Source organism: Octopus bimaculoides, chromosome 1 (genome assembly GCF_046866305.1).
Source record: "Octopus bimaculoides isolate indiv1 chromosome 1, ASM4686630v1, whole genome shotgun sequence".
Classification (NCBI taxonomy): domain Eukaryota; kingdom Metazoa; phylum Mollusca; class Cephalopoda; order Octopoda; family Octopodidae; genus Octopus; species Octopus bimaculoides.
The window spans coordinates 98,749,643-98,775,608 of record NC_142928.1 but is presented as its reverse complement, the minus strand read 5'-3'; the positions used below and the strand labels follow the sequence as shown (position 1 = coordinate 98,775,608).

The following is a 25,966-nucleotide window of genomic DNA, read 5'->3' as shown; positions in this document are numbered from 1 at the left end:
AAAAGGCAAGTTTATGAATATAGAAACTATTCAGAAAAATTAAATGTGAGGTGAAGGCACATGCTATAAGACAGAGCTGTACTACTTTTTGTTAATTAGGCAAGCTGGCAGACTTGGTAGTGTATTGGACAAAATGCTTAGCAACATTTCTTCTAGCTTTACATTCTGAGTTCAAATTCCACTGAGGTTGAGTTTGCCTTCCATTCATTCGCAGCTAGTAAAGTAAGTACCAGTTGACTGCTGGGATCAATGTAATTGAACAGTCTTCTCCCCACAAAATTTCAGGCTTTGTATCTATAGTACAAAGAATATTTGGCAAGTGTCTTTGTGTTGCCATTGAAATGAAATTATTTAGATGTAGATGAACAATGCTTAAAATCATGAAGGCACTGGGAATGAAATGATGACAGATTGCTGTAAATCATGCCATCTACCACAGAATGACAACAGCCTACTGGCTGAAACCTGTAAAAGATTAAACCAAAAGCAAAAAAAAAAAGTAAGAAAAGAAAATAGCCAACAAGCTTGAAACATTGATGTCTGAGATTACTAATAGATGGCGACACTGAACGGACTGGGTGCTTTTACACCTTACCATAAGAGAAATATATTCTCCATGGTAACTGCAGTGTATTTGCCTTTTAGCAGTTGAAATATGTGACGAACCTATTTCAACTTACCTAATTCTGCTCATACATAAACACTGCTGAGTGCTAATAATTTGTTAAAGAAAATTAGATTTAATTCCAGCCAGTTGTAAACTATAACTATAGAAACTAGTTAAAATCTTTAATTGCTAATTTTTCAATTGCTTCCTGTATAAATAAGCTAAGTAATTCCCCTTCACTAGATTCAAATGCAAGATTTACTGCATATTCTACAAACTATTATTTACCTCACTTTGGTATTTGATTCAGTAACATCTTGTTCTCTTAATGAAACCATTTAGATTAAAAGAGATAAGCTATCAATTAATAGTATCAATTGTAGAATAAAGATTATTACGATGATCTTAGCTCCAATGTCAGCTTTGGCATGGCTTCTACAGCTGAATGGCCTTCCTAATGCCTACTACTTGACAGAGTTTACTGAGAGCTTTGTACATGTTACCGGCACTGGTGAGGTTACCAAGTAACTGACAACCACAAGACTCCTCTCAACCTTAAGGGGAGGGGAATAGTATCAAGGGAAGTGACTTTATGCCAGGTGAGATATATATATATATATATATATATATACACACACGCACACACACACCAATCAATGAAATTCCAACAGGCGCATGAGTGGCTGTGTGGTAGGAGGCTTGCTTCCCAACCACATGGTTCCGGGTTCAGTCTCACTGCGTGGTACCTTGGGCGAGTGTCTTCTACTGTTGCCTTGGATTGACAAAAGCATTGTAGGTAGATCTGGTGGACAGTAACTGAAAGAAGCTTGTTGTATGTGCCAGTGGCATGTGAAAAGCACCCACTACACTCTCAGAGTGGTTGGCATTAGGAAGGGCATCTAGCTGTACAAATCTTGCCAGATCAGATTGGAGCCTGGTACAGCCTTTTGGCTTGACAGTCCTCAGTCAAACCGTCCAACCTATGTCAGTATGAAAAGCGGACATTAAATGATGATGATGATGATGTGCACACACACACACACAGAGCTTTTATCAAATAATTTTAAATACACATTTGATTGTTAGCATGAAAAGTATGCGAACAATCAAATGCGTATTTAAAATTATTTGGTAAAAGGTGTGTGTGTGTGTATGTGTGTGTGTGTGCATGTGTACACATTCATTGTAATAATTTGTAATACTTACAATAACAATATCTCTTTTACAAGTTGTACTATAACATAAATTTAGAAAGAGATAAATGAACACATGTATATACATTAAGGCTAAATCTAACTTCACCATCAAGATTCTACAATAGAGCTTCTGAAGGATTAAGTACCAATATAGTTGAACAGACCACTCACTCCTAGAACTATCTAAATCACCAGCATTATCATGCATAAGATAACACTCATCCCAATAATGATCACAGATTAACATTATTATTAATCAATTTTTAACATTCAATCTCGGATCAGCTTTAGTCATGACTGACTGGTTCAAAAGAGCAGTCATAGCTATCAATAAATCTATCTTAGTTACTATAAACTGGGCAGATCAGTTCTAACTTCCATTCAGGAAACAAATTACTTTCAAATTCGTGATATTCTCATTTATTCAAGTTAACAAGTACATACTAGTACACAAAAGGACTAAAACAAATAACAGCAAATCAACAAATAACATTGAAACACTTCATTGAGAGGTGAGTGGGAGATTAAGAAAATAGAATTATATTTTATAATATTGCATGACACAGAATGAAGTGGTCATATGTAAGGGGATAACCTGATTGTATAAAGTTAATTCAGCTTTTTCTCAAACAGCAGGAGTGGGTACAATGAATTTATACATTTTCAAATAAGAGCAATAGCAACAAAGTCAGTTCTATTACAGGATAAGATTTCATGTTCAGAAGAGAGAAACAGCAAAAACTATAGGAATATCTTATTAAGTAAAAATTTCATAATTAGGCTTTATAACAAGGAATATGTTCAAGGACAAACAGCAAGAAAATGAGTTTACAACACAAACAGAGAATAAATAGATGTGGTATCAGGCTTGTGTGACTGGTTAGAAATAGCAACTAAATCTCTGTCCAATTATATCCTACTATCTCAAAAAAGAAATGACACATTGAATAATGTAGTTTTAAATACATAATGATTCGAAAAAAGGTATATGATGATTATGACTAGAATAAATGGTCTGCTTGATCAATAGGAGATGACATGGGGCTAAATACTAACAACTTACAGTAAGATTACTAAAAGCAAAGTTGGTTTAAGACTACAGGAAAAAAAATAATAACCTAAAAAGAAATCTTTCTTCAAACCTTCACAATGCATAGAAATATGAAAAAAAATTTCTTGATGCATATATCAATACCAATGACTTATTTAAAATAACATCAACAAAAACAAAAGGAAATTTATGCATAAGAAAAACAAGAAACATTAAAGCAAAACTAAAATCAATATTGCCTTTGTCAAAGAATATCAATGATTGTCAACATTCTAAGCCTAGTAAGGCTTCTTCATTTAATACTGCTACAATAAGGAAGTGTGTTTTATTTCCTGTTGTAATTATTATTTTCCAAATTACTAGGATACATGAAGCCAATGTTTAAGTTCAGCCTTCATGGTATTAAACAGATCTGACATAAATCTTCCCTTGGCTAGGATGTTGGTCTATTACAAAAAGCTTTCCCTATTCTTATAAGAGGACTGAATTCATCAGTGTAAACCAATGAATAACTACAACTTGTCACTTCCACAGTGCAATGGTGGATTGTTTGAAGCAATCAGTTATACTACTTGTGGTACCAACTTAGAACTTGGTGGAATCAACAGTTCAGAAATAAACACCTTGGTTAGAAACATGGAGTGTTGATGACAGGATACAAACTATTAAGCTCTTAACTAATTGTCCAGTACCATATTAACTCACTTGCCTGATATCTTATCTCTTATATAAAATAGACGTGTGTGTGTATTTGCTTTTCACATGGAAACAGCAGCGCAAATTGCTTCCATACTTGGAATGCATGAATAATTTAACCTCAGATACAGGTCTTCAGTTTATTTTTTTATTAAAGATAAATAGTATTGTTTTTATATATATGATTCACTTCTTTAAAAAGGTTTCTCAATGTCAACTTCCAGTATTGACATAGCAACAGGGAAATTTTCCGTTTTCATTTGCAAAACCTCACACTTTCTATTTTAACATTTTCTTTTCAAGTTTTAATTCGCTATTTGCAAACAACTACGCTAAATTACTGAAAGAAATATTTACCAAGTTCACAAATTTAAATATTCAGTACAAGATAGTTTTCAACAAGATTTTATTTATACAATTTTTTCATTTCATGTTTATTTCATTCATTGTTTATGATGTTCTCTCTCTTTCTCACTCTCTCACTCCAGGTTTGATTTCGTCATTACACAAATATCACATTAGAATTTTGCAATTCAACATGGGACATCCAAAAAAGTATGGGCACTCTTTCGCTTGAATCCACACACTTCATTAATTTCCGTAAATTTTTTTTTATTTATTTACCCTTTGTGCAGCGTGTTCAGCTCTGTGTGTTTGTAGTTAGTCACACATGCACACATGTTTTTGTATGTACATTTGTATACATTTATGTAAGTGTGTGTGTGTGTGTAAAAGAGAGAGAGAGAGAGAGAGAAGGGGTATGTTGTCATGTATACATAGATAAATACATATGCATACATCTTTTTTGTATGTGTGTGTGCGTGTGAGACACAGAGAGAGTGATGTCTAAGTAGCACTCTCTCACAAACATATGCACACATACATACAAAAAACATGTATGCGTATGTATACATGAAAACACACCCCTTTTCTCTCTCTCTCTCTCTCTCTCTCTCTCTCACACACATCCATTTCCTCTGATGTTTGATACTCTGTGTGTGTATGTGCATGTGTGTGTGTATGTGTGTGTGCATGTGTATGTGTGTGCACGCACGTGTGCGTGCACAGGGCATTCCAGATTCACCATTTAAGTCAATCATTCTTGTGAAGATATTCACGTAACTCATTTTTTTGTTTAATCCCCATTTTAATTTTCCAAAAGGTTTCTTAAAAGAATGTTCTTTCTCTCTACAAGAGGAGACAGGGTAGATATAGATGATCAGTATTCTACAGTGAGGCAAAGATGAGTACAGGTAACCAGAGTCAATGTTGAATTCTGCAACTCTGTTAACTCTATTAAGTACGTTTGCAAATATATAAACAAAAGTTTAGATGCTGCAACAGACACACTTTGCAGAATGGCAGTCAGCAGATGAATAAGAATGATGAAGTTGCACAGTATGACAGAGGAAGATACATCAGTACCAATGAGGCTTTTTGGTGCATCTTCAATTTTCCCATTCATAAGAGGCACCCAGCCATCATTCATCTGAGTGTCCATCTAGAGAATGGTCACAGGGTTATCTTTACAAAACAAACAGCTTTGGAACAAGCACTTTCTCCAAAAGAAACTACCCTTACTGCCTTTTTTAAGTTGTGTCAAGTAGATGAAGATGCAAGAAAACTCCTTTACCTACAATTACCCAAGTATTACACCTGGGGAAACAATAAATGACACAAGGGGAAACATGAGGCTGACACTCTTGCAAGAGTTTTACAGTGTCCACCCAAGCCAAGCAGAATACTACTACTTACAGCTCCTTTTGCATAAAGTACGTGGTCCCAAATCATTCCAAGATTCGAGGAGGGTAAATGGTCATGTGTGTGAAACTTATAGGGAAGCATGTTATCAACAAGGTTTTTTAGAAAATGATGAGCATTGGGATCTAGCATTAACTGAAGCAACAGTATCAGATTCTCCAAAGAAACTCCGTAACCTTTTTGCAATTATACTGAACATGTCAACTTGGCAGTCCCTTACAGCTTCGGATGGAACATTGTGAGGATATGACTGAGGACTTAAATTATGCAGTTCAACAGTCGAACCCAGAGATCAATATTCAGTTCTTTGAAACAATTTTCAACCAAGCACTTGAGGATCAAGTTTTGGCCATGGGAGGCAAAAATTTGCAAAAGTCTGACTCTGGACTGTCAAAAACAAACCGTCAAATTAGTGATTTAACTTCAAGAGACATAGCAAGAGAGACAAATTATGACATCACAGACTTGGTTGCATTTGTGAACAAACATGAACCTAAACTTCTTCCAGGACAATGCTGTGCACATGATAAAATTATTTCGTCAGTCAGAGAAAAAAAGCAGAGGAATTTTCTTTCTTGATGCTCCTGGTGGCACAGGTAAGATATTTGTAACAACATTGCTTCTCTTCAAAGTAAGGCATCAAAAAAGAATTGCAGTTGTAGCATTGTCTGGCATTGTTGCCACCTTTCTCCCAGGAGGACAAACAGCTCATTCTGCTTTTAAATTAATGCTAAACCTGGTCACAAACGACAGTCCAATTTGTAACATATGCAAAGGTTCAGGTTCAGCAGAAGTGTTGTGCCAATGCCACCTGATCATTTGGGATGAATGCACCATGTCACATAGAGATGTGATGGAAGCTCTTGATAAGACAAGACATAAGAGGCAATAATAAATCTATGGGAGGAGTTACATTAGTTTTATCAGGAGACTTCAGACAGATATTACCAGTCATTCAGAGATGAACAAAATCTGATGAAATAAAAGTATGCATTAAGTCTTCATACCTGTGGAATAAAGTACAGAAATTCTCCTTCAATACTAACGTGCGAGCTTTATTACATGGGGACCAATGTGCAGAACAGTTTTCAACTTGGCTCCTCCAATTAGGAAATGAGAAAGTACCATTTGATAGGAATGGTGATATCAATTTGGTTCATATTCTTATCATGGTGAATTCCCCAGCTGAATTGAAGAACAGGGTATTTCCAGACTTAAGTAATAATTGTAATTCACATAAATGGTTGTGTGAAAGGGCAATTCTTGCTCCAAAAAATGAGACAGTAGCAAGGATTAACCATGAATTAATGAATAAGATTTTAACAGTCATTAAGGAGTATAAATCAGTTGATTAAGTAGCTGTCCATTACCTAACAGGGTTCCTTAATTCTCTTGAGCCACTTGGAACTCCTCCACATAAACTTTTTCTGAAGGTAGGAGTCTTAATAATGCATGTAAGAAATTTAGATCCTCCGAAATTATGCAATGGGACAAGATTGATTGTGAAGACATTATCACCTAAAGTGATAGAAGCTACCATCATCATTGGATATGCCTCTGAGAAAGAGGTTTTCATTCCAAAAATTCCAATCAAACCAACAGACATGCCATTTGAGTTCAAAAGAACACAATTCTCAGTGTGACTTTGCTTCGCAATGTCTATTAGTAAAGCTCAAGGTCAAACTTTGAAATTTACTGGCTTGCACTTAAGTGAGCCTTGCTTTTCTCACGGTCAATTTTATGTTAGTCGCTCCAGGGTTGGTAGTTTACAAAACTTATTTGTCTATGCTCCAAACCAGAAAACAAAGAATGTTCTTTATCCAGAACATAGGTGATAGAATTTATTTCCCTTCATAAAAGTGGTAAATTTTGTATTTTCGTTCTTTTTTTGTTTTTGTTTTTTTTTTGTTTTTTGTATAATGAAATAATTTATTAGAATAAATCAATTGTATCCCAATTGAAGAATAAATTAAATTTAGAATAGCAAATTTCTACACAACATATTTTGCTTTTTTATTCCAACATATAAGGAACAATTTCATTCCTGGGCAACGCCAGGTGCCTCTGCTAGTATACTATATATAAGAGGTATAAAAAGATATATGTTAAATTCAATATTACATTATTAAGTTCAACAATAGGAATAACTGACTAATCCAACATATGAAGATAACTGCTCTTCCATCTTACACCATCCCCACTCACCAAGAAAGGTCTGTTGCTATTGGAACATATTTTCTGCATCTGAACTCCTATGAAGGAAAAGTGATGTGTATTTTTCAGCTTGGTAGACTAAAGAAAGTTATGTAAATTGTTTAACTTTAGCTTCAGTAAAGTTTAAACTTCCAATTCACCAATACTTTCATGACCATGTATTTCAAACAAGAATAGACTACCTATAGTTTAATTAAATCCAAAATTATTGACAGTTCATAAATATTCCATAAAATTAGAAAGCTATATTATTTATTTGCATATAGGTTTGGAACACAACTGCTTACCCTCTATTGAAATTTCTTTTCACACACACACACACACACACACATGCATGCGCACGCATGTGTGTGTGTGTGTGTGTGTGTGTGTGTGTGTGTGTGTGTGTGTGTGTGTGTGTGTACATGTGTACACAACCCATGCCAGCATGGAAAACAGATGTTAAATGATGATGAAGATGATAATGACACACACTATTAAGAGGTTTGTATTAGTTAGGATATCCAGCTGAAAAAAACCTTGCTTAAGCAGACATTCAAGCCTAACACAGCCCCCTGACTAAGTTGGATCCTATCAAATTGTCCAATCTATACCAGCATGCAATACAGACATTAGATGATGATGATAATAATATAATAACATTTTCAACTAAGATTTTACTTGAAATATTTAAAAAATGTAATAGACTACTTTGATTAGCAAATGAGCACTGAAAGAAATGAATCTCTGGACTAATAATATTCAAAGAAGAATTAAAGTAATCTCAATTATAAAAGAAAAAGTAACTTCGTTAAAGCTATCTTAACTCCAGAGACTATATTCTTTTGAGCTTTTCACATCATATTAAACCAGACAGTGCCATTATATCAGATACCGACTATACAAGACCTAAACTATACTGATTAGTCATATAACAATAGCTATTTGGTTATGGTGTTTGACAAATAATTAACAGAAAACTAAACATATTTCAAAAAGAAAAACTTACATTTGGAGAGCAATAAACAAGAGACAGATATTGGCAAACATCAACTATGCTGAAGGCAATTCAGTATATGGAAAATGATGCATCATGGGAAAAGATTGCATTCTTTGGTGCAGCATTAAATTACATGACAGCAACTTCTACAAAATCACATCATACAAGACAAGAAACTAATAGGCAGAACACATGCACAATCTTAATATCAGCAGAAGACATAGTAATAATGTTAAACCAAAAATATAAAATGAGGAAACCGATTTCAAAAGGATGAAGCAAATACAAAATTGGGGCTTGAAATGAGTTGCAGTATCATAGCATGTAGCTAGCCTATTGAGATTATCTCACAAATATGGTAGACAATAGAATTATATTAGACGATATGAAGACTATAATAGTTCAGTCTCAAGAGCCTAGATTTATTAATGTAGATTTTGTTATGTTGAGAAGATGCCATCACTACAAACAGACAGATTTAGGGCTTTTTCAGCACTTGATTGCAAGTAAAAAAGGATCCACAGATGCTAGGAATTTAAAAGACATGAATAATAAAATATGTCAAAAATCAGAAGGAATATTATGGGGAACATCATTGGAAAGCATAAATATTTACATAAAGCTATTAGCTACTGTTTTGATATCATTCATTTTAACCAAATAGTTGTAAGATAGTTTTGTTGAAAAATGAGGTAGAGCAACAAGATAACTTGTGATCAGAATTTAAGGAGGTTATATTCATATCAAATCATTAAATACATATATACACAATCTCTGAAAAAAAGTTGTATAGAACTCAAATTCCAGACAAGATATATTTAATATAAATAAGTTCCAGAAAAGATAATTAAAAAAAAACATCACTGAATATAATTATAATTATATATAATATATAATTATTGAAATAACAGTAAAAAATGTTATTGGCAGTTAATTGAATCATTTATTCCTATACAATCTATACAAATTGAATTATTAAAACATGAAGCAAATGATAGACAGAGCTATGCTACATATGACATTAAAATACAGGAAAGTCTCTATACAGTCATTCAACTTGCTAGAAATAGGAACCAAATATTCCTCAAATCACACCCCACTAACTGAAATAAAGAAGACATAAGGTAATGTTGTTCTAAATATGTGTCTAAAAAGATGGTAAGATCATGGCTGGAATACTTCTGATCATAGTTCTGCTTGATCAGGTTTGATTTGAAGCTAAATAACAATAACTGAAGAGCATAAATAGGTTTAACCTTTTCGCATTCAGATTACTCTGTCAAATGTGATACTCGTTTATTCACATTGTTTTGAATTAATCATACCTTACCTCGTAGCTTTGAGATTTCGATGATGTGATTGCTTATTTTTTAGTATGATATTGTAGGATATTGTATGATATTGTAGGATAGGGAAAGGCTGGATCAGGCCAGTTTGAAAATAAAACAGGTAGAATATTCGGGTCAGATATGGCCAAAGAAAGGGACAGCAAACCGCTTAACTTACCCAAAATTAATAATAGAAGTAACAGAAGTGATACAACTCCACATGATCACTAAGAGGGACTTTTCAAAGTTAACAACATTGTCATCACAGAGTTAGTTCTAAAATTTCCTTAACAACTGATAGTCTTACAAAAAAAAAAAAAAAAAAAAAGAGAAAAAAAGGTTCAAAAGAAAACTATGAGAAGGGAAAGGGTTTAATCATAGTAATTGATATATAAATAGAAGCACAAGAGTTATACAGAAAAGAAAAAATTATATACTAAAACATGTACAAAGAAAATTATACATGGTTGCATGAAGTGTCTGGTTGTGCATTTTCGAAGTTTAACATATTCCATCCCAATGATTGATACAGATTAGATATATGTAAAGCATATGCCTATTTCAGTATTAAACTATACAATCAAGTAGAATCAAGCAAGTAATCAGTACTGTAAAGGTTAGATTTCTTCAGAAGATTTAGCTACAATAAGGTAATGATGCTTTTAGGAAATATAATTAGATATAATTGTCAGCAACAAGTATGTGGTGGAGATTTCTTCAATATGAATATGGTTCATGGAAATAGAGCACAGTTCCAAGGTTAGCTCGGCTGTACTCTAGGAAGTGGCTAAGATTACCTTTCATAAAATGATAGCATGAAATGCTAAAGCTAAAGAGTCATTCAATTTGCTGAATTAAATCAGAGAAGGTCATTGATTAAATTAATATATTTGAAAGAATGCCACATTGAAGGATAAAATACATTTTCAATGGAAAAGATTGAAGAACTTCGGTAGAATAGAAACAAATTCAAAGAGAAGCTGGATTGCTTGCCAGGAAATCATTAAAGCTACTTTAAAAAGAAATAGGGGGGCTTGGGCAGAACTCAGAAGCTAAAAATATAACAGAACAAAAATTGATATAGATATCTAGAGTAGATTAATACTATGGCACATAATGTAAGATACAGGCTGACATGGCTGTATGGTTAAGAAGCTTACTTCCCAACCATGTGGTCAAAGGTTCAGTCTCACTGTGAGATCTTCTACCATAAACCCAGACTGATGAAAGCATTGTGAATGGATTTAGTAGATGGGAACTGATAAAGCAATTGTATATGTGTGTAATTAATGTATACCGCTGTCTAGATATCATGTGATGATTGTAAATGAGCATTACTGTCATACTAGTGGGGTTGTTCAGTTCCAATTTTCCATGAAAAACATATCTGGTTACAGGAAAATATTACCTTGCATGAAAACAGGTGAGGTTTAGCAACAGGATGGGCATTTGGCCATAGAAAATCTGCCTCAACAAGTTCCATCAGACCCATGACAAAATATAAAAACAGAATCGACTGTCAGACACTAATGAGATCTCAACACTAAACATAAGGATATATAATGATATATCACAAGTTTCTTTCTTGTCACACCCTCAACTCTATAGTAACAATAATAACTACTATTAAATTAATAAGAGTTTATACATTGATCTGAAGCTGGATTTCATCATGTCATTCATTTGTTTTGTCTTTCATATTTTCATTCTTTACAATGCCAAAATGGATCTTGAAAAAAAAACAGGCTGATGAACTTAGACTAAACAGAACCATGTACAAATAAAATAAACAATGTACTGAGTGAGTATATAAGTGAAGGTGTATCTAAACAGTGTGTAGCTAGCAGGTAGGTTGCTTTTCATCGAATATAAAACTACAATAGCAGCATTACTAAGATATTGTATAAAAGGAAACCACCACAGACTAGAAGGTAAGCTGGTGGGGAGTTGCATCTGTTTTATGAATTCATGAAACAGATTCTACTTACCACAAACTTTCAAAATGTTGCAATGTATTTCACTATGTAAAATTTTTAAGAAAAGATCTTGTGAACAGCTTGATCCTTAACAACATGCTGTTTTACCCTTGTTTCAATCTGGCGGGGTATTTATTCCTAGTCACAACAAGGAAAAAAAATAATAGCCAACATACATATTGCTGCTACTCAGAACATGTTATGACTATCACTACATTACTATAATGAACAGCAGTAGCAGCGTCATGGGTTGTGAATTGAGACAAATGATAGCACACAAGACTGACATACTATAGAATTTAATTAGCTGTTGAAGTTTCTGTATTCATATGCTACTAGGTTCGATAAAATAAATACCAGTAAAATAGTAAGGGTAAATGCATTCTCAAGTAACCCACTCTTATAGTAATGTCCTTATTTATGCCTAATTAAAAGAAATCAATTTGTTATTGTTATCATTATCATCATCATTATTATTAAGGCAGCGAGCTGGCAGAATCATTAGCATACCAGGCAATATGCTTAGTGGCATTTTGTCCATCCTTATGTTCTGAGTTCAAATTCTGCCAAGGTCGACTTTCGTTCTTTCAGGATCAATAAATTAAGTACCAGTGAAACACTGGGGTTGATGTAATCGACTAGTCCCCTCTCGCCAAAATTTCAGGTCTTGTGCCTTTAGTAGAAAGGATTATCATTATTATTATTAAGATGGCAAGCTAGCAGAATTGTTAGCACACCAGACAAAATACTTGGCAGCATTTCATCCTTCTTTATGTTCTCAGTCCAAATTCCACCGAGGTCAACTTCACCTTTCATCCTTTTAGGGGTCGATAAAATAAGTATCAATTGAACACTGGGGCCAATGTAACTGACTTACCCCCTCCCCAAACTTGCTGGCCTTGTGCCAAATTTGAAATTATTATAATTATTATTACGCTTAGAAACATTTTTTTAATCACTTCATTATACGTAAACTCCCATATTTTATGTCTGTTTTTGTAGTGTCCCTCTCACCCTTCATCCTGGTAGCAAATAAAAGCAATTATTACTATTATTATTATTATCACTATTAGGGCAGCAAGCTGGTAGAATCATTAGTACACTGGACGAAATGCTTAGTGGTATTTCACTCTTTGCTACATTCTGAGTTCAAATTCTTTTGAGGTGCTCAGTTATTCTTCAATATTGTGTGCATGAATCTGACGGATCTCCTCAAAGAATTTTAGTCATTTTACCTCAAACGAACCCTTCCTCTTCCTTCAGAGTTTTGATTAATTTCCAAATATTCAAATGTGCTCCACCCATCGAATGCTTTATCACAGAATGAAACCCCTCAGCATTATTATTTGTTTTGGGAAGCTCTTGAAGAATATGCTGATTAACATTCCATACAGCTATCGGGAATGTAGGTGGTTCTCTCCTTTGTCTAGCACCATGTCCTCTCACAACACCTATGTAAATCAAGTCAAACTAAGCGATGAATTCAGCAGGTATTTCTTCATCGTCTATTAATTCTTCATAGGCCTCTTTCACACCTCCAACAGGTAGGCAGGCTAATACTGAAAAACACCGAATTTTACGACAGAATTCAGAGTCTTTATTGTATTTTTCTTTGAGGCTTAAACCTGTAATTTTTCGAAATACTGATTGGCTCAAATGAAACAAACATGCCACGATAGATGAATTAAGGAATGATGAATTAAATGCCTCATGAACTGCAACTTCGAAATTTGCCATGCAATCAAGTGGATATGCATTAGGTTGCATAATTTTCAATTGCCTGAAAACTAATTTGTATGTCTGCTTCGTTTTATTCAGCAGTAATGCTAATACCTGTGGAAAACTGCTACCTTTAACTTGCACATGAATGCTAAACAGTTGAATCCACTGTTCTGGCACAATTTTGAACATTCCATCACATGTCCAATGACGATATGATGCGATATCCTGAAGGGCACTTTCTGATGCAAATACCAATATGCAGTTGATCCTCGATACCCAAACCATATCTCAGAAACTGTTCACCATAATCAAGTTTACAATATTCTTCAGGTATTTCAAAACCGATTCTAGCTCCTGAATTAGTGGGAAATCCAGAACTTTTTTGTCAGCACCTCTGAATAATCCTTGAAAATACAGGCAAACGAGAAAGTTGAGAGTAAGTATTTTCTGTTAGCTGTGTAAACTTGCTGTTGTTTTCCACCACTTCATGCTTATTTATTCAACTGCTTTTCTAGCATTTAATGAATCTACATCAGTTGGATGAAGGTGCTCACTAGAAAACTAAATAATTTTTGGCTCATTGTTTTCCATTACTGTGTGAATTCACACTGGACACAACCTTCTTTTCTCACATCTCCAGTATTCTTTTCCTAGTTTTGTATAGCTCGAATGAAAATCATAGATGTAACTGCTTTCATCAACTACTTTTCATTTTTGTTTTTAGTCAATACTATGAACTTTGTCATTTCGGGATGGGTAAATTAAAAATGTGTACACTAAATTTGCAGCACTCTCTACACACAGCACCATATTTAAGAGAGAGAAGAAAAAAGAGAAAGTAAAACTGTTCACACTGAAGGAAAAAGAACAATAACAATCCTATAAAGCAGCTTGTCAAAGTTCTGTGAATATATCATTAGAGATATTACACTTTGTTTTCTAAAGAGTTAATTTAAAATTGGACAAAAAGAATCATCAACAAAAAGATGTCGGATCAAAAGACATGGACGAAAAGATGCTTGACAAAGTGATGTTAGACGAAAAGACATAGCACCCACTGGTTAACTAGCCCCTCACCAAAAAAATTCAGACCACATACTTATAGCAGTAAGAATTATCATCATCACCGTTATTATTTTATTGGTGTTATGGCTAAGGGCAATGGACTGCCAGACTCAGTTGAGCATCAAACAAAATGCCTTGTATTTATTCTGGTTCTTCCCATTCACTGAGGATACCCTCTTTTTTTCTTTCTTTCATCTTAGAGGCCATGTGAAAGATCAGTCTTCCTACCTGACTAAAAGATGAAAAAAAAAATTCAAAGTTCAAATTCCACTGAGGTCAGCTTCACATTTCATCCTTCCGGAGTTAACAAAGTAAAGGACCAGCCAAGTACTAGTGCTCCTCCCTACTCAAAAATTGCTGGCCTTGTGCCTAAATCATAACTTATTAGTGTTACTAATACTACTATTACTTTCACCACTACCATTATCACTTCCATTATCTTGATTATCACCAACATTGTTCTTCTTCTTATTATTATTATTATCATTTTCTGAGTTCAAATTTCGCCAGTCAACTTTGCCTTTCATCCTTTCAGGGTCAATAAATTTAAGTACCAGCAAAACACTGAAGACGATATAATCAACTTATCCCCTTCCCCCAAAATGGCTACCCTTGTGGATGTTAAAACAATGATGATTATGATCACATAACTGTTCTGTTTTCTCAACCAGCCAGCCAACCTGCAGCTGTTTCAATTCTCAGCGATGTCACAAGTTCCCTTAGGAAATGTGCAAATACCAAAGTTTGTAATTCAAATAAAACTAAAAATTCTGCAACAAATATCATCATTGCCATCATTCTTACAGAAGTGACACAAACACACTAACTCTCTCTCTCTCATCAAATTGCCACAGCCAACATACACACACACAAACACACTAACCAAAGAGCAAAGGCTAACGAATATACAATAACCAAACAAACAAAGCTAATACACACATACACACACACAATAAACAAACAACTCTCGAGAATACACATGAAACCAAACCACCTACAACTACCACCACAAAACAGTCAACAAAAGGAAGACAGGTACACACACACAGCAGTGGCTCACAGCACTAAAAGTGCAAAAGTAGCTGAACACAAATGTATTTCTATATACATACACTTGTACATTTACATAAGACAGGTAGTTTTTTATGTGCTTGATTATCATGCAAGAGATAGCAACTAAATCATGATTAAGTCACACCTTACATCTTAGGAAAAGAGACATTAGTTAATGTGACTGTAGGATCCATAACAAAAAAAGATGGGATGGTCATGACCGAAACCCCTTCAACAGTTTGCTCATTAAGTACTCACCTAGGGTTAAACAACAATAACAAGACCAACTAGACATTCAGTTATCTGTGACAGGACAATAATGATAATCTAGTGTATATTTAGTTAGTACCTATTTAGTGAGAACAACAACAATTTTTGCAAACAAGTCCACCACACAACCAACTTTATAACTCAACAACATTAAAATTTCGCTTTAGTTACGTCAAAAGGCTTTTACAATAGTTTCAAGTACTTAGTTTTACAAATAATGAACAGACAGGTATGTATATACATACAGGATGGCACACACAAAAATAGCCTGGGTTCTGTAGCATAGTTTAAATACAGAAATAAATTTACACACATGAAAAAGCAACCAGGCCTTTTATTTGCAAGTGTCAGTGTGTCATTTCAACTGAAAAAATAGACTTTTAATTGCTGTACACATGTAAAATGATATGGCTTCAACTTTAGACTTTTCAACACCCTTTAACATGATCTCCTGCTTATGTGAGACTGCTCAACCAATATACATGTAACCTCTTTGGACTTCAAGTAATCCTTTGGTGAATGCCCTGAATATAACTTCCAGTGTTCAAACTGTAGGGTCCTGCTTGTTTGGGGGCATTGTGCACTTCTTAACAAACATTCGTATCATTCTCTTTGCTGGTAAGCCTTTACCTGAAAACTTGACTTCAAAAATTTCACGCATTTGCTTAACAGAACCTGCTCTCACATACACTTCCACAATCTCCACTCTTTCCGCTATTAAGTACATCATCTTGCAGAAAAGGCTAGAGATGTCCCTTCATTGCAATCTTGCAATCAACTAATGCAGTGAGGATAAGATAGCAGATAGTCAAGTAGTGCTCCATCCTTGTTCAGTAGTGACAAGCAGTTGAAATAACATAAGGACACTTGCAAACAAAAGGCTGGGTGCTTTTGCGTGTGTAAATTTATTTCTGCAGTTACACTATGCTAGGGAACTTAAGCTACTTTTCTATGAACCACCTTGTATTTTCACATATTGATTATTAACTACTTGATCAGATTTACCGAGCACTAGTCAAATCAACACACTATCACCTGTTTTACTCTACAACAGTGACCTACTATTCAGATAAAAGAAAATAGGAGAGAAAAGGGGTATGTTGGGGGTGGGGATAAGAACATAGTCAACTGAATTGGGTTTGCAGCTGATGCAGCAAGGTTGGAGCTGGATAACATGCTGCTGCACGTTGTGTCCTAGTCTAGGGCTCTGCCTCCTTCAAATGGGAAGAGGGTAATTCCATCAGTGCACTTACCATTCCTATGGTTGAGACCTACTAGCTCCAGTTGAGACAGGAGGCCAACCACATCATCATCATCATCATTTAATGTCCATCTTCAAGGATATAATTCTAGTTTCTTTAGGATGCAGGCATGGCTGTGTGGTAAGAAGCTTGCCTCACTACCACATGGTTCCAGGTTCAGTCCCACTGTGTGGCACCTTGGGCAAGTGTCTTCTACTATAAACCTTGTGCTTTGACCAAACTCGACTGTCAGTCAATAAATTTTGAAATCTGATGATTACTACAAACGTATGAAAGTGCTAATTGAACTTTATGAACACTATAAAATATTTTTTTAATATTTAACATACTTCAACATTATAAAAGAATTTTTTAAAAATGCAATAATAAAAAACATGAAAACCAGACCATATTGTAACTTTATTCAACTGATATATTATTCTATACACATTTACACAAATTCGGGAATATATATATATGTACACACACACACACACACACACACACACACACACAAACAAAAGGCTTCTTTTAGCTTCCATCTACTAAATCCACTCACAAGGCTTTGGTCAGCACAAGGTTATAGTAGAAGACACTTGCACAAGGTGCCACACAGTAGGACTGAACCTGGAACCATGTGGTAGTGAGGCAAGCTTCTTACCACACAGCCATGCCTGCATCCTGAAGAAACTAGAATTATATCCTTCTAAGAGAAACTAAAACTATACCTATGGTAATGTAATTTTAGGAATTCCTAATGTTCAAAACAGCATGGTGTTTAATATGTGGATAGAAAAAAAAATTTAATGTAGCCAAGCTGTTTATTTTAGACCTTTTGGGGCTATCCTTCAAAGATGATGATATTATTATTGTTGCTTTTGTCCTTGCAGCCAATTTCTGTAGCCATGGTAACAGTATTGTTGTTGTTACTTCATGAGTTGTTGCTGGTGTTTTTGACTCAGCCTAGAGCCACAGAAAAAAGGGTTGGAAATTGTTACTTCCTGTGTTGTTGTTTTTGCCTTTGAGTAACCTAGTAAAGGGATTGGCAACTGTTGGTTTTGCTGCTGCAGCAGCAGTAAGGAAGGAAGGAAGGATGGATGGATGGATGGTTAGTTAGCAGAAAGTCAGGTTAACATCTGTGATTGTTGCTCTCTCCTCGGGATTTAAACTAGCCATTTCAGTTTTTTGGGAAAGTTTGAGAGCAGCAAAAGAGAATAATTTTTTAAAAAATATATGGAAAATGTATGTGACACCTGACAGCGCTTGCTTGGTCACTGAAAGAAACTAATGATGACACTGCTTATTATTATTGTTATTACCATTATAACAGCCATTACAATAACTACTATAAACATCATCACCTGTAAAGGAAAGCTTCATGTTGACATATGTGGTATTACACATGTGTTATTTCGAACATTAGTTCCATGTGATAATCAAAAAGTGATGTGTAAAATAAATGTATTACCAGACTTTTGTGCATTTAGCATTGCTTCTGCCAGGTTCCTGGTAAATTTCAGCCTGGTTTTCATACTGTTAACCGATTAATTTTTCATATTCTGAGGAGCTATGGTTGTAGGTGTCCATCTTTCTATTTGGCTTCATCTTATTATAGTATTTAAAATGTGGCAGAAACTGAAGAAGCAGCTTTAGGAAATATTAATTCTTTGACAAATGTCAGTGAGCAGAGCTGGTGAAGCTGAGAAATAAAGTTTAGATATTTCTCTACACTCTGTTATATTTTTAGTTAAGGCAAGAATTAATTGACTGTGATGCATTCTCAGGGGCTATAGTAAATGCTGAGGCAAGAGCTGGTGAAAACACAATCAACTCTGCCACTCTGCTGATTCTAAGTAGATATATATATATCCTCCAACCAGAAGCAAATATGCATCTATTGTTTGTGGTTGACCAAGACATAGATACATGCTTCCAGGAGAAACCTGCAGCTATTGGTTGTCATGCAACCACATATCTAATGTTAGAGAGTCTTTCTATTCTCCATCTCAGATTTAATTCATAATGACAATATTGATTTTTTTTTTTAACAAAACCACAAGACATAGAAGAATGTGAGTCGATAAAAATTGTCTCTAACTTTACAACAAAAAGGAAGGATATAATCAATCTAACTGACTCCAATACTTTCTTGCTAACTTATTTTCATGACCCCCAGCCTTGATGGGATTTGAATTAAAAACATAATAGACATAATCATCATTCTCACATTTGCTCTTCTAGCCAACATGGGTTGGATACATCTGTTTCAACACAGTGACTTTCCATTCTGAGTTCTTTAATCACCTCTCAGTAACAACAATAATAATACTTGTTTCTAGTTTAGGTAAACGGCTAACTGTTTAGAGAGGAGGGAGTGACTAGTTGATATCATCGCCACATTTTGCAGTACGTGACTAGTAGTTTATTTAAGTGACCCTGAAAGGATTAAAAGCAAGATGGATCTTGGCAAGATTTGAATTCCGAATATAAAGCACTACAACTAAATACTACAAAGTGTTTTGTTCAAAGCTCTAATAATTCTGCCAATTTGCTGCCCTAATAATGACTTCAGATTTTGGCACAAGGCCAGCAATTTTGAAGGAGGGGCTAAGTACATTACATCGAGCCCAGTGTTAAACTAGTACTTATTTTACCAACCCCAAACGAATGAAAATCACAGTCAATTTTGGCAGAATTTGAACTGAGAAAGCAGAGATATGAAATGTTGCTAAGCATTTTGCCCAACATGCTAACGGCTCTGCCACCTTAATCTGCTGCCCTAAGAATAATAATGCTTTCTTTATTACCCCTCAAGGATTTACAGAAACATTGAGAACAGTACAAAACATAATGGGTTACATAAAAGAAAGTGTGAAAAAAAGGAAAATAACAGAAAGAACAAAAAATTCAAACAATGAATAATTCTTGAAAAGTAATGAGGCTTTCAAGGGTTACTTATGGAAATCCCACAAAACCTCAGCCATCCTGAACATCACAGTTAAGTGCCCTCCAATACAGGTTATGCTCAGAGCAGGTCCAGTCAATAGGGTCATACTCACAATTCTCATCCACCTTTCAACAAATTTGCTAGAAGGTACCACTGCCTACTTCACTCTCATTTTCCTTTTCAAGTACAACTTGAAAAAGTTCAAAGTTTGGCCAAAGAGGATGGTATCAGTCTTCAGCCCTTTTAGTCTCATTCACCACACAACCATTTTTGGCAAAGCCACTAGAGCAGTGGTTCTCAACCGTTTTTTGCTTATGGACCCCTTTGATTCCTATTTTACTCAAAAGCCAACCCACCCCCATAGCCATTTGAGGCTTAAAAAATCCTATTATATTTTTATAATTAAATATTATAAGGAATTGTATAAAAAAAATATTTTGCGCATTGTAGAAGTATAAACCAATTTATAGCATATAAATTTTAACAACAAAATGTTATATGGACCCCTGTTGAGAACCACTGTAACTAGACAGATAAAGACTGCCTGACTTCCCCACCCAAAAGACTCTTTACGACTTTGCTGATAGGTGGATCCATGCTACATGCAACAGCAAGTGTTCGACATACCTCCAGAAGTGTATGCAGAACAGTTTCTTAACTATGTATGTATCTTGAAAAAGCCTGACTGATGAATAATAGTGGTTGCCAATTCAGGTACAATGTCAGGAATTTTGAAGGGAGAGGATCAATCAATATCTAGTGATCCCAGTACTTGACTGGTATTTTGTTCTATCAACCCCAGAGAAATGAAAAGCCAAAATGAACTCAGCAGGATTTAAAATCAGAAAGCAAAGATTAAAAAAAAAAATACCACAAGGCATTTTGTCTAAAGCTCTAATTCACTATTCCAATAATAATGATGGTTATCATGATAATTATGATTTCTCACATTAGCACAAGGCCAAAACAAAAATTGTGTAGAACAGGAAGTATTCAGTCGATTGATTTAACCCTTAATATATGACTGGTATTTATTTTACTGCCTCCACCTTCCTGATAGATTTGAACTTAGAAGAGACAAAACTAAATACTGCAATGTATTTAACCTAATGATCTACAATTTCTTCCAATTTACCACAGAGCAATTTCCTGTTTTTATGAAGAGCAAGATTGCGAGCGAGATAGTTGGGTGAAAGGGTTTCACAATGTGGAACAGTACTTCCAGCCAGATTCAGTGCATGATGAATGAGAGTTACACGAGAGAAATATATAAAGAGATAGATATAAAGGGAGAGAGATGGATTAAAGAGAGACAGAGAGAGAGAGAGATGTAAAGAGAAAGAGAGAGAGAGAGAGGGGGATGTGAAGAGAACGATGCAAAGAGAGACAAGAAGTAATAGGGGATGGTGGCAATGCTTCCGTTACAAACACACAACATCCTAGATTAAAACCAAAAAGCCGTCCAATCACTTGGCAAAGGTTTCACTCAGCAATAAACTTACAGGCTTTCTGGTGCACTATTTCCTCTAAATGCCTCTTATAATGCTACTCCGATAGCTTCTGCTCCTCTACTTGAGATAGTTAGCTGTTTACCTTCACCACTCATCTCTCCTAGTCCTCATCTTCTTCCTGTCACCCCTGCTGTGTTTCACTCACAAAATAACAAGTGAAACTCTTTCCCTTCTCCCCATACCTTCGTTATTAGGACTACAACCTGCTGGAATTCATTCCCAACCCCCTACCCCACCCTTACATTATTTTTTTTTTTTCTTTTCCTGTTTAGCTATCGACCTACACATGTTCCAGAAGAATGATAAGCCACATCAACCTCTCTAGTCACAGAGGGCTTTTTGTAAAAGGTCAGGGGCACTGCTTTACCTCCTCAGACGAACTTATTAAATAAAACACATTTTAAAAAAAAAAAGACAAAAACACTGAATGCGTAACAAATAGAGGCACAAAAAAAAAAGAACACACAGAATGGATGCAAAGAGGAAAAATGTGTGTGTGTGTGTGTGTGTGTGTGTGAGAGAGAGGGGGGGAGAAAGAGCATAACAACAACATGAACAGTAGAGAATCATCACAATAAAGTTTTGAAAGGTTATAAGTTCAACATGTTCCTGCAAAAGGACTGACTGCTAGGCTATTATTATTAAATGGGAAACAAATCAGCAACAAAAGACAAAGTCAAGAGTAAGTGCACATTATTATGAGATATTATGACAATAGAAAGACAAATAAAACCCAGCTAAATATCAGCTATCTTTTGGCTAACTTCATTGAAGACAGCTTCAACTTACTTCTAATAACATAAAGAAAGTAAAGCTAACTTTTTTTTCTTCTTCTTATGACGTATTTTTTCACAACAGAACAGATGCAAAATGGAAATGTTCATTTCACATATAAACCACACAGATACACACACACTTTCTTGCAAACGTAAGTTACTATAATTTTTTTTGTCCATTCCTTGTCCCACTAAAAAAAAAAAATTTACCTCTCATAATGAATATAAACTTGCAGACAGGTATGCAGACATTTGCACCAACATGTGCATATGCACAATCGAAATCTTAAATATATTTGAGAAATAAAGTTTCGTGTGTAAACTTATTTCTTTTGTAAATTTAACCTTTAACAATACAAGGTTTTATGAAAAAATACTAATATTTTCTCTCTCTCTCTCTCTAGCTCACACACACACAAAAGGGCACAATCTTAAACAGTTAGAAATTAGAGGACCTGACATTTCAGTTTTGGCAGGGTCTTTTCTTCAAAACTGATTTATTCATTCATTTTATTTTTACATTTAAATTTCTGCTGCTGGCTTTTGTCATCTTTAATAATAATAGCAAGTAACTATATTAAACATACATGTTGGATATTATAATCCTTTGCTGCCATATAAATTCTTTGAATTTGCCAATTGAAAATTCCTTCTCAAAATAACACAGCATCTTTACAAGTCAATAATAGGTAATTCACAAGACCAGAGAGAATCGTACCAAGGATTTTAAAGATTTTTCAATTTCAAATAAACATATGAGTGCATGTACAAAAGTGTGTGTGTGTGTGTATGTATATATATATATATATATATATATATATATATATATAGAGAGAGAGAGAGAGAGAGAGAGAGAGAGAAAGAGAGAGAGAGAAAGAGAGAGGGAGAGAGAGAGAGAGAGAGAGAGCAGGATACACACACAAACACACACACAATATGTATCTATACATAAAATTGAGAATGTATGTTTGTCTGTCTGTATGTGTGCATCACTAAAACTTAAGAAGTACATTCAAATTTTACATATGCCTTACTTACGGTCCATGCAGTGTCATGGACCAAAACAATTTTCAATTTCTTACCTAATGCAAGCCCAGAGCAATCTCTTATCTCTTACACTATTTCAGTATTACATGTCAAAAGAGAAACAATAACATCTCTATTGCAATGTGAGATAATACTTTCACTTTTCATGGGGGAAACTATTAATACTTTCACTTTGTATATATATATACTAGCAGTATAACCCGACCTTGTCTGGGTGTGACTTATTATGCCATCTACGATAAGTCTTGCTAGCTGAAAATCAACTAAAAAAGAAAGCCTTACAACGAAAAAACCCTTATGATGTAAATATGTTCATAATTCAAAAGACGATGAAATTAATAGGGAAAGTCTGAAGGCTGTTTTGCGTAAAATTATTAAGCATACATAAATTTCATCCGTGTAATTGGCTATAGAAATGCTTGTGCAAAACAACTTTTTGCGCTGCCCTGATTATACATAGCAGAGTAATCCCTTTTAGCAGGAGCTAGGATGGCAATTTCTGATGAAGCAATTGCTGGCGATCTGTTGCTACACAGTTTTGCCAGAATTCTATCAGATTGGGCAGAAGATGTTGATGCACCATTTTGCATTATGTTCAAAATAGCTTCTGGAATGTGGTGCATTACTGCAGTCTGTTGCTGTCATTTTAAACCAGTTGCTGTCTTTCCACAGCAAACTCTCTTCTTTGGAGGCATAATCTATGTATATATTAAACAGAACAACAAAAGTTATAATAGATGGCAGTGTCGGTACTTTTCACATATCTGTAATTTTTCAGATTAACACCCGCACGATTACCCAACCCTAATCCTAACACTAACCCTAACCCTAAACCCTAACCCTAACCCTGACCCTAAAAACCGTAACCGTAACATTAATCCTAAACACTAACCCTGACCCTAAAACCCTAACCCTAACACCCTAGTGAAAATCTTGGTAAATTTACAAAACATTGACGAACATGAGTTATATTTTACTGAATGATTGTGTACTTGCACGTATATGCTTTTGAGAGAGCGAGAGAGGAAGAGGTAGAGAGGGGGAGAGAAAGGAATAGGGGTAGTTAAAAGTTTTCTTATGACTGCTTCTCTTCATTAGAAATCTAAGGATGCACATAAGCACATAATAGAGAAAAATGAAACAAATATGCACGACTTGCTCCGAAACACCACCGAGTGGGGAACACTTCTCAAAAATAACCTGCAGTTGTTTCCTTCAAAATTCCTACATGCTTGAAATGTACATACATCAAGGTACATTTGTACAAAATTTCATGAAAAGATATTCATTTTCCTGGAAGTTAAGAGGAATTTAAGTGGAATTTCCGAATATTGTACCCCACCCCCTTCCAAAACATTTTCACCGAAAATTTTTGTATATTTGGAATCTACATAATAAATAATATATGCATAGAAAATTTCATTAAAAAATATTCATTTTTATGAAAGTTATGAACCTTCCAAAGTTGGTGGGTACAACTAGTTATGCCATCAATGTTTTGTAAATATACCACGATGTGAATGATTGTGTTCACTTGCACGTGTATACGTTTGAGAGAGCGAGAGAGGAAGAGGGGGAGAAATGAATAGAGATTGAGAGCAATGCGTATGTTGTTGTCACAGGTCATGTATGTGTAGTTGTGTGTGTTTTTTACGTATCTATGTCATGAAAAATAGGTAAAGAATACTGAGATGAAAGTTTAATCTATGACGTTGTATGTATCACTTTCTCTCTCTCTCCCTCTCCCTCTTTTACTTTTACTCTCTATATTTTTATGTTGAGCGCGTGTGTAAGAATGGCGTTCCAGGTAGTAGGGATGAAATATAAAAGTTGCTAGAAACAACAGCCAAATCTCCCTTAAATCACACAAAGTAAACGGAATTTTAAAAATCTAATTACTGCACTGGAAAGTTCAAATCGAGAAAATTCCATTGATGTAAAAATTTTTACGAAAAAGTGGAAAATGTGGATTTCTATAAACATTTAAAAAGGCTTCACACAAACACACAATTAGCTTGCTTGCAGTAGAGGTTTTGAGTTGTTTTTTGCTAATTGTTTGGATGTGTGTGTGTGTGTGTGTTTATATACACACACACACACAGATATACGTACATACAAACACACACACACATATACATTTTGTGAATCTCGCCAGAAAGCTCAAAAATGATAGTAAACCTGCTTTTTCAGCAAATTGGAAAGAATTTATTATGATAGGAGCATACTTTTCCACTGGCCCTTGACAGCTTTGTTTGTCCTTTCTTGGAAAAGGGTTATCATCAAGCTAAGCACAACAAACAAGGAAAAGAGTGAGTACTGCCATGCCATTCCAATCCATTCCACTTGGAGAGTGTGATTAGAGAAAGAAATTCATCTAATCTCTTATATATAGGTTACTATTTCTTCTATTTCTCTTTGCGCTCTCTCTCTCTCTCTGTGCTTCATCTTGCTCTTCTTCTTTCTTATCTCCCCCACCACCATTGTCCTCCACTCTCACCTCTCTCACTCTCAGTCAGAAATGATAGA

At 34.8% G+C, this 25,966-nt stretch overlaps 2 protein-coding genes across 11 annotated transcripts in view; both read right to left on the bottom strand.

Moving 5' to 3' along the window:
- Positions 1–25,966, bottom strand: part of LOC106882607 (signal peptide peptidase-like) — a 350,046-nt gene that overhangs the window by 303,196 nt on the left and 20,884 nt on the right. The window lies entirely within an intron of this gene.
- Positions 13,279–13,815, bottom strand: LOC149137640 (uncharacterized). Its single transcript, XM_089348487.1, has one exon. It carries the CDS (start codon positions 13,813–13,815, stop codon positions 13,279–13,281), a length of 537 nt encoding a protein of 178 aa, XP_089204613.1.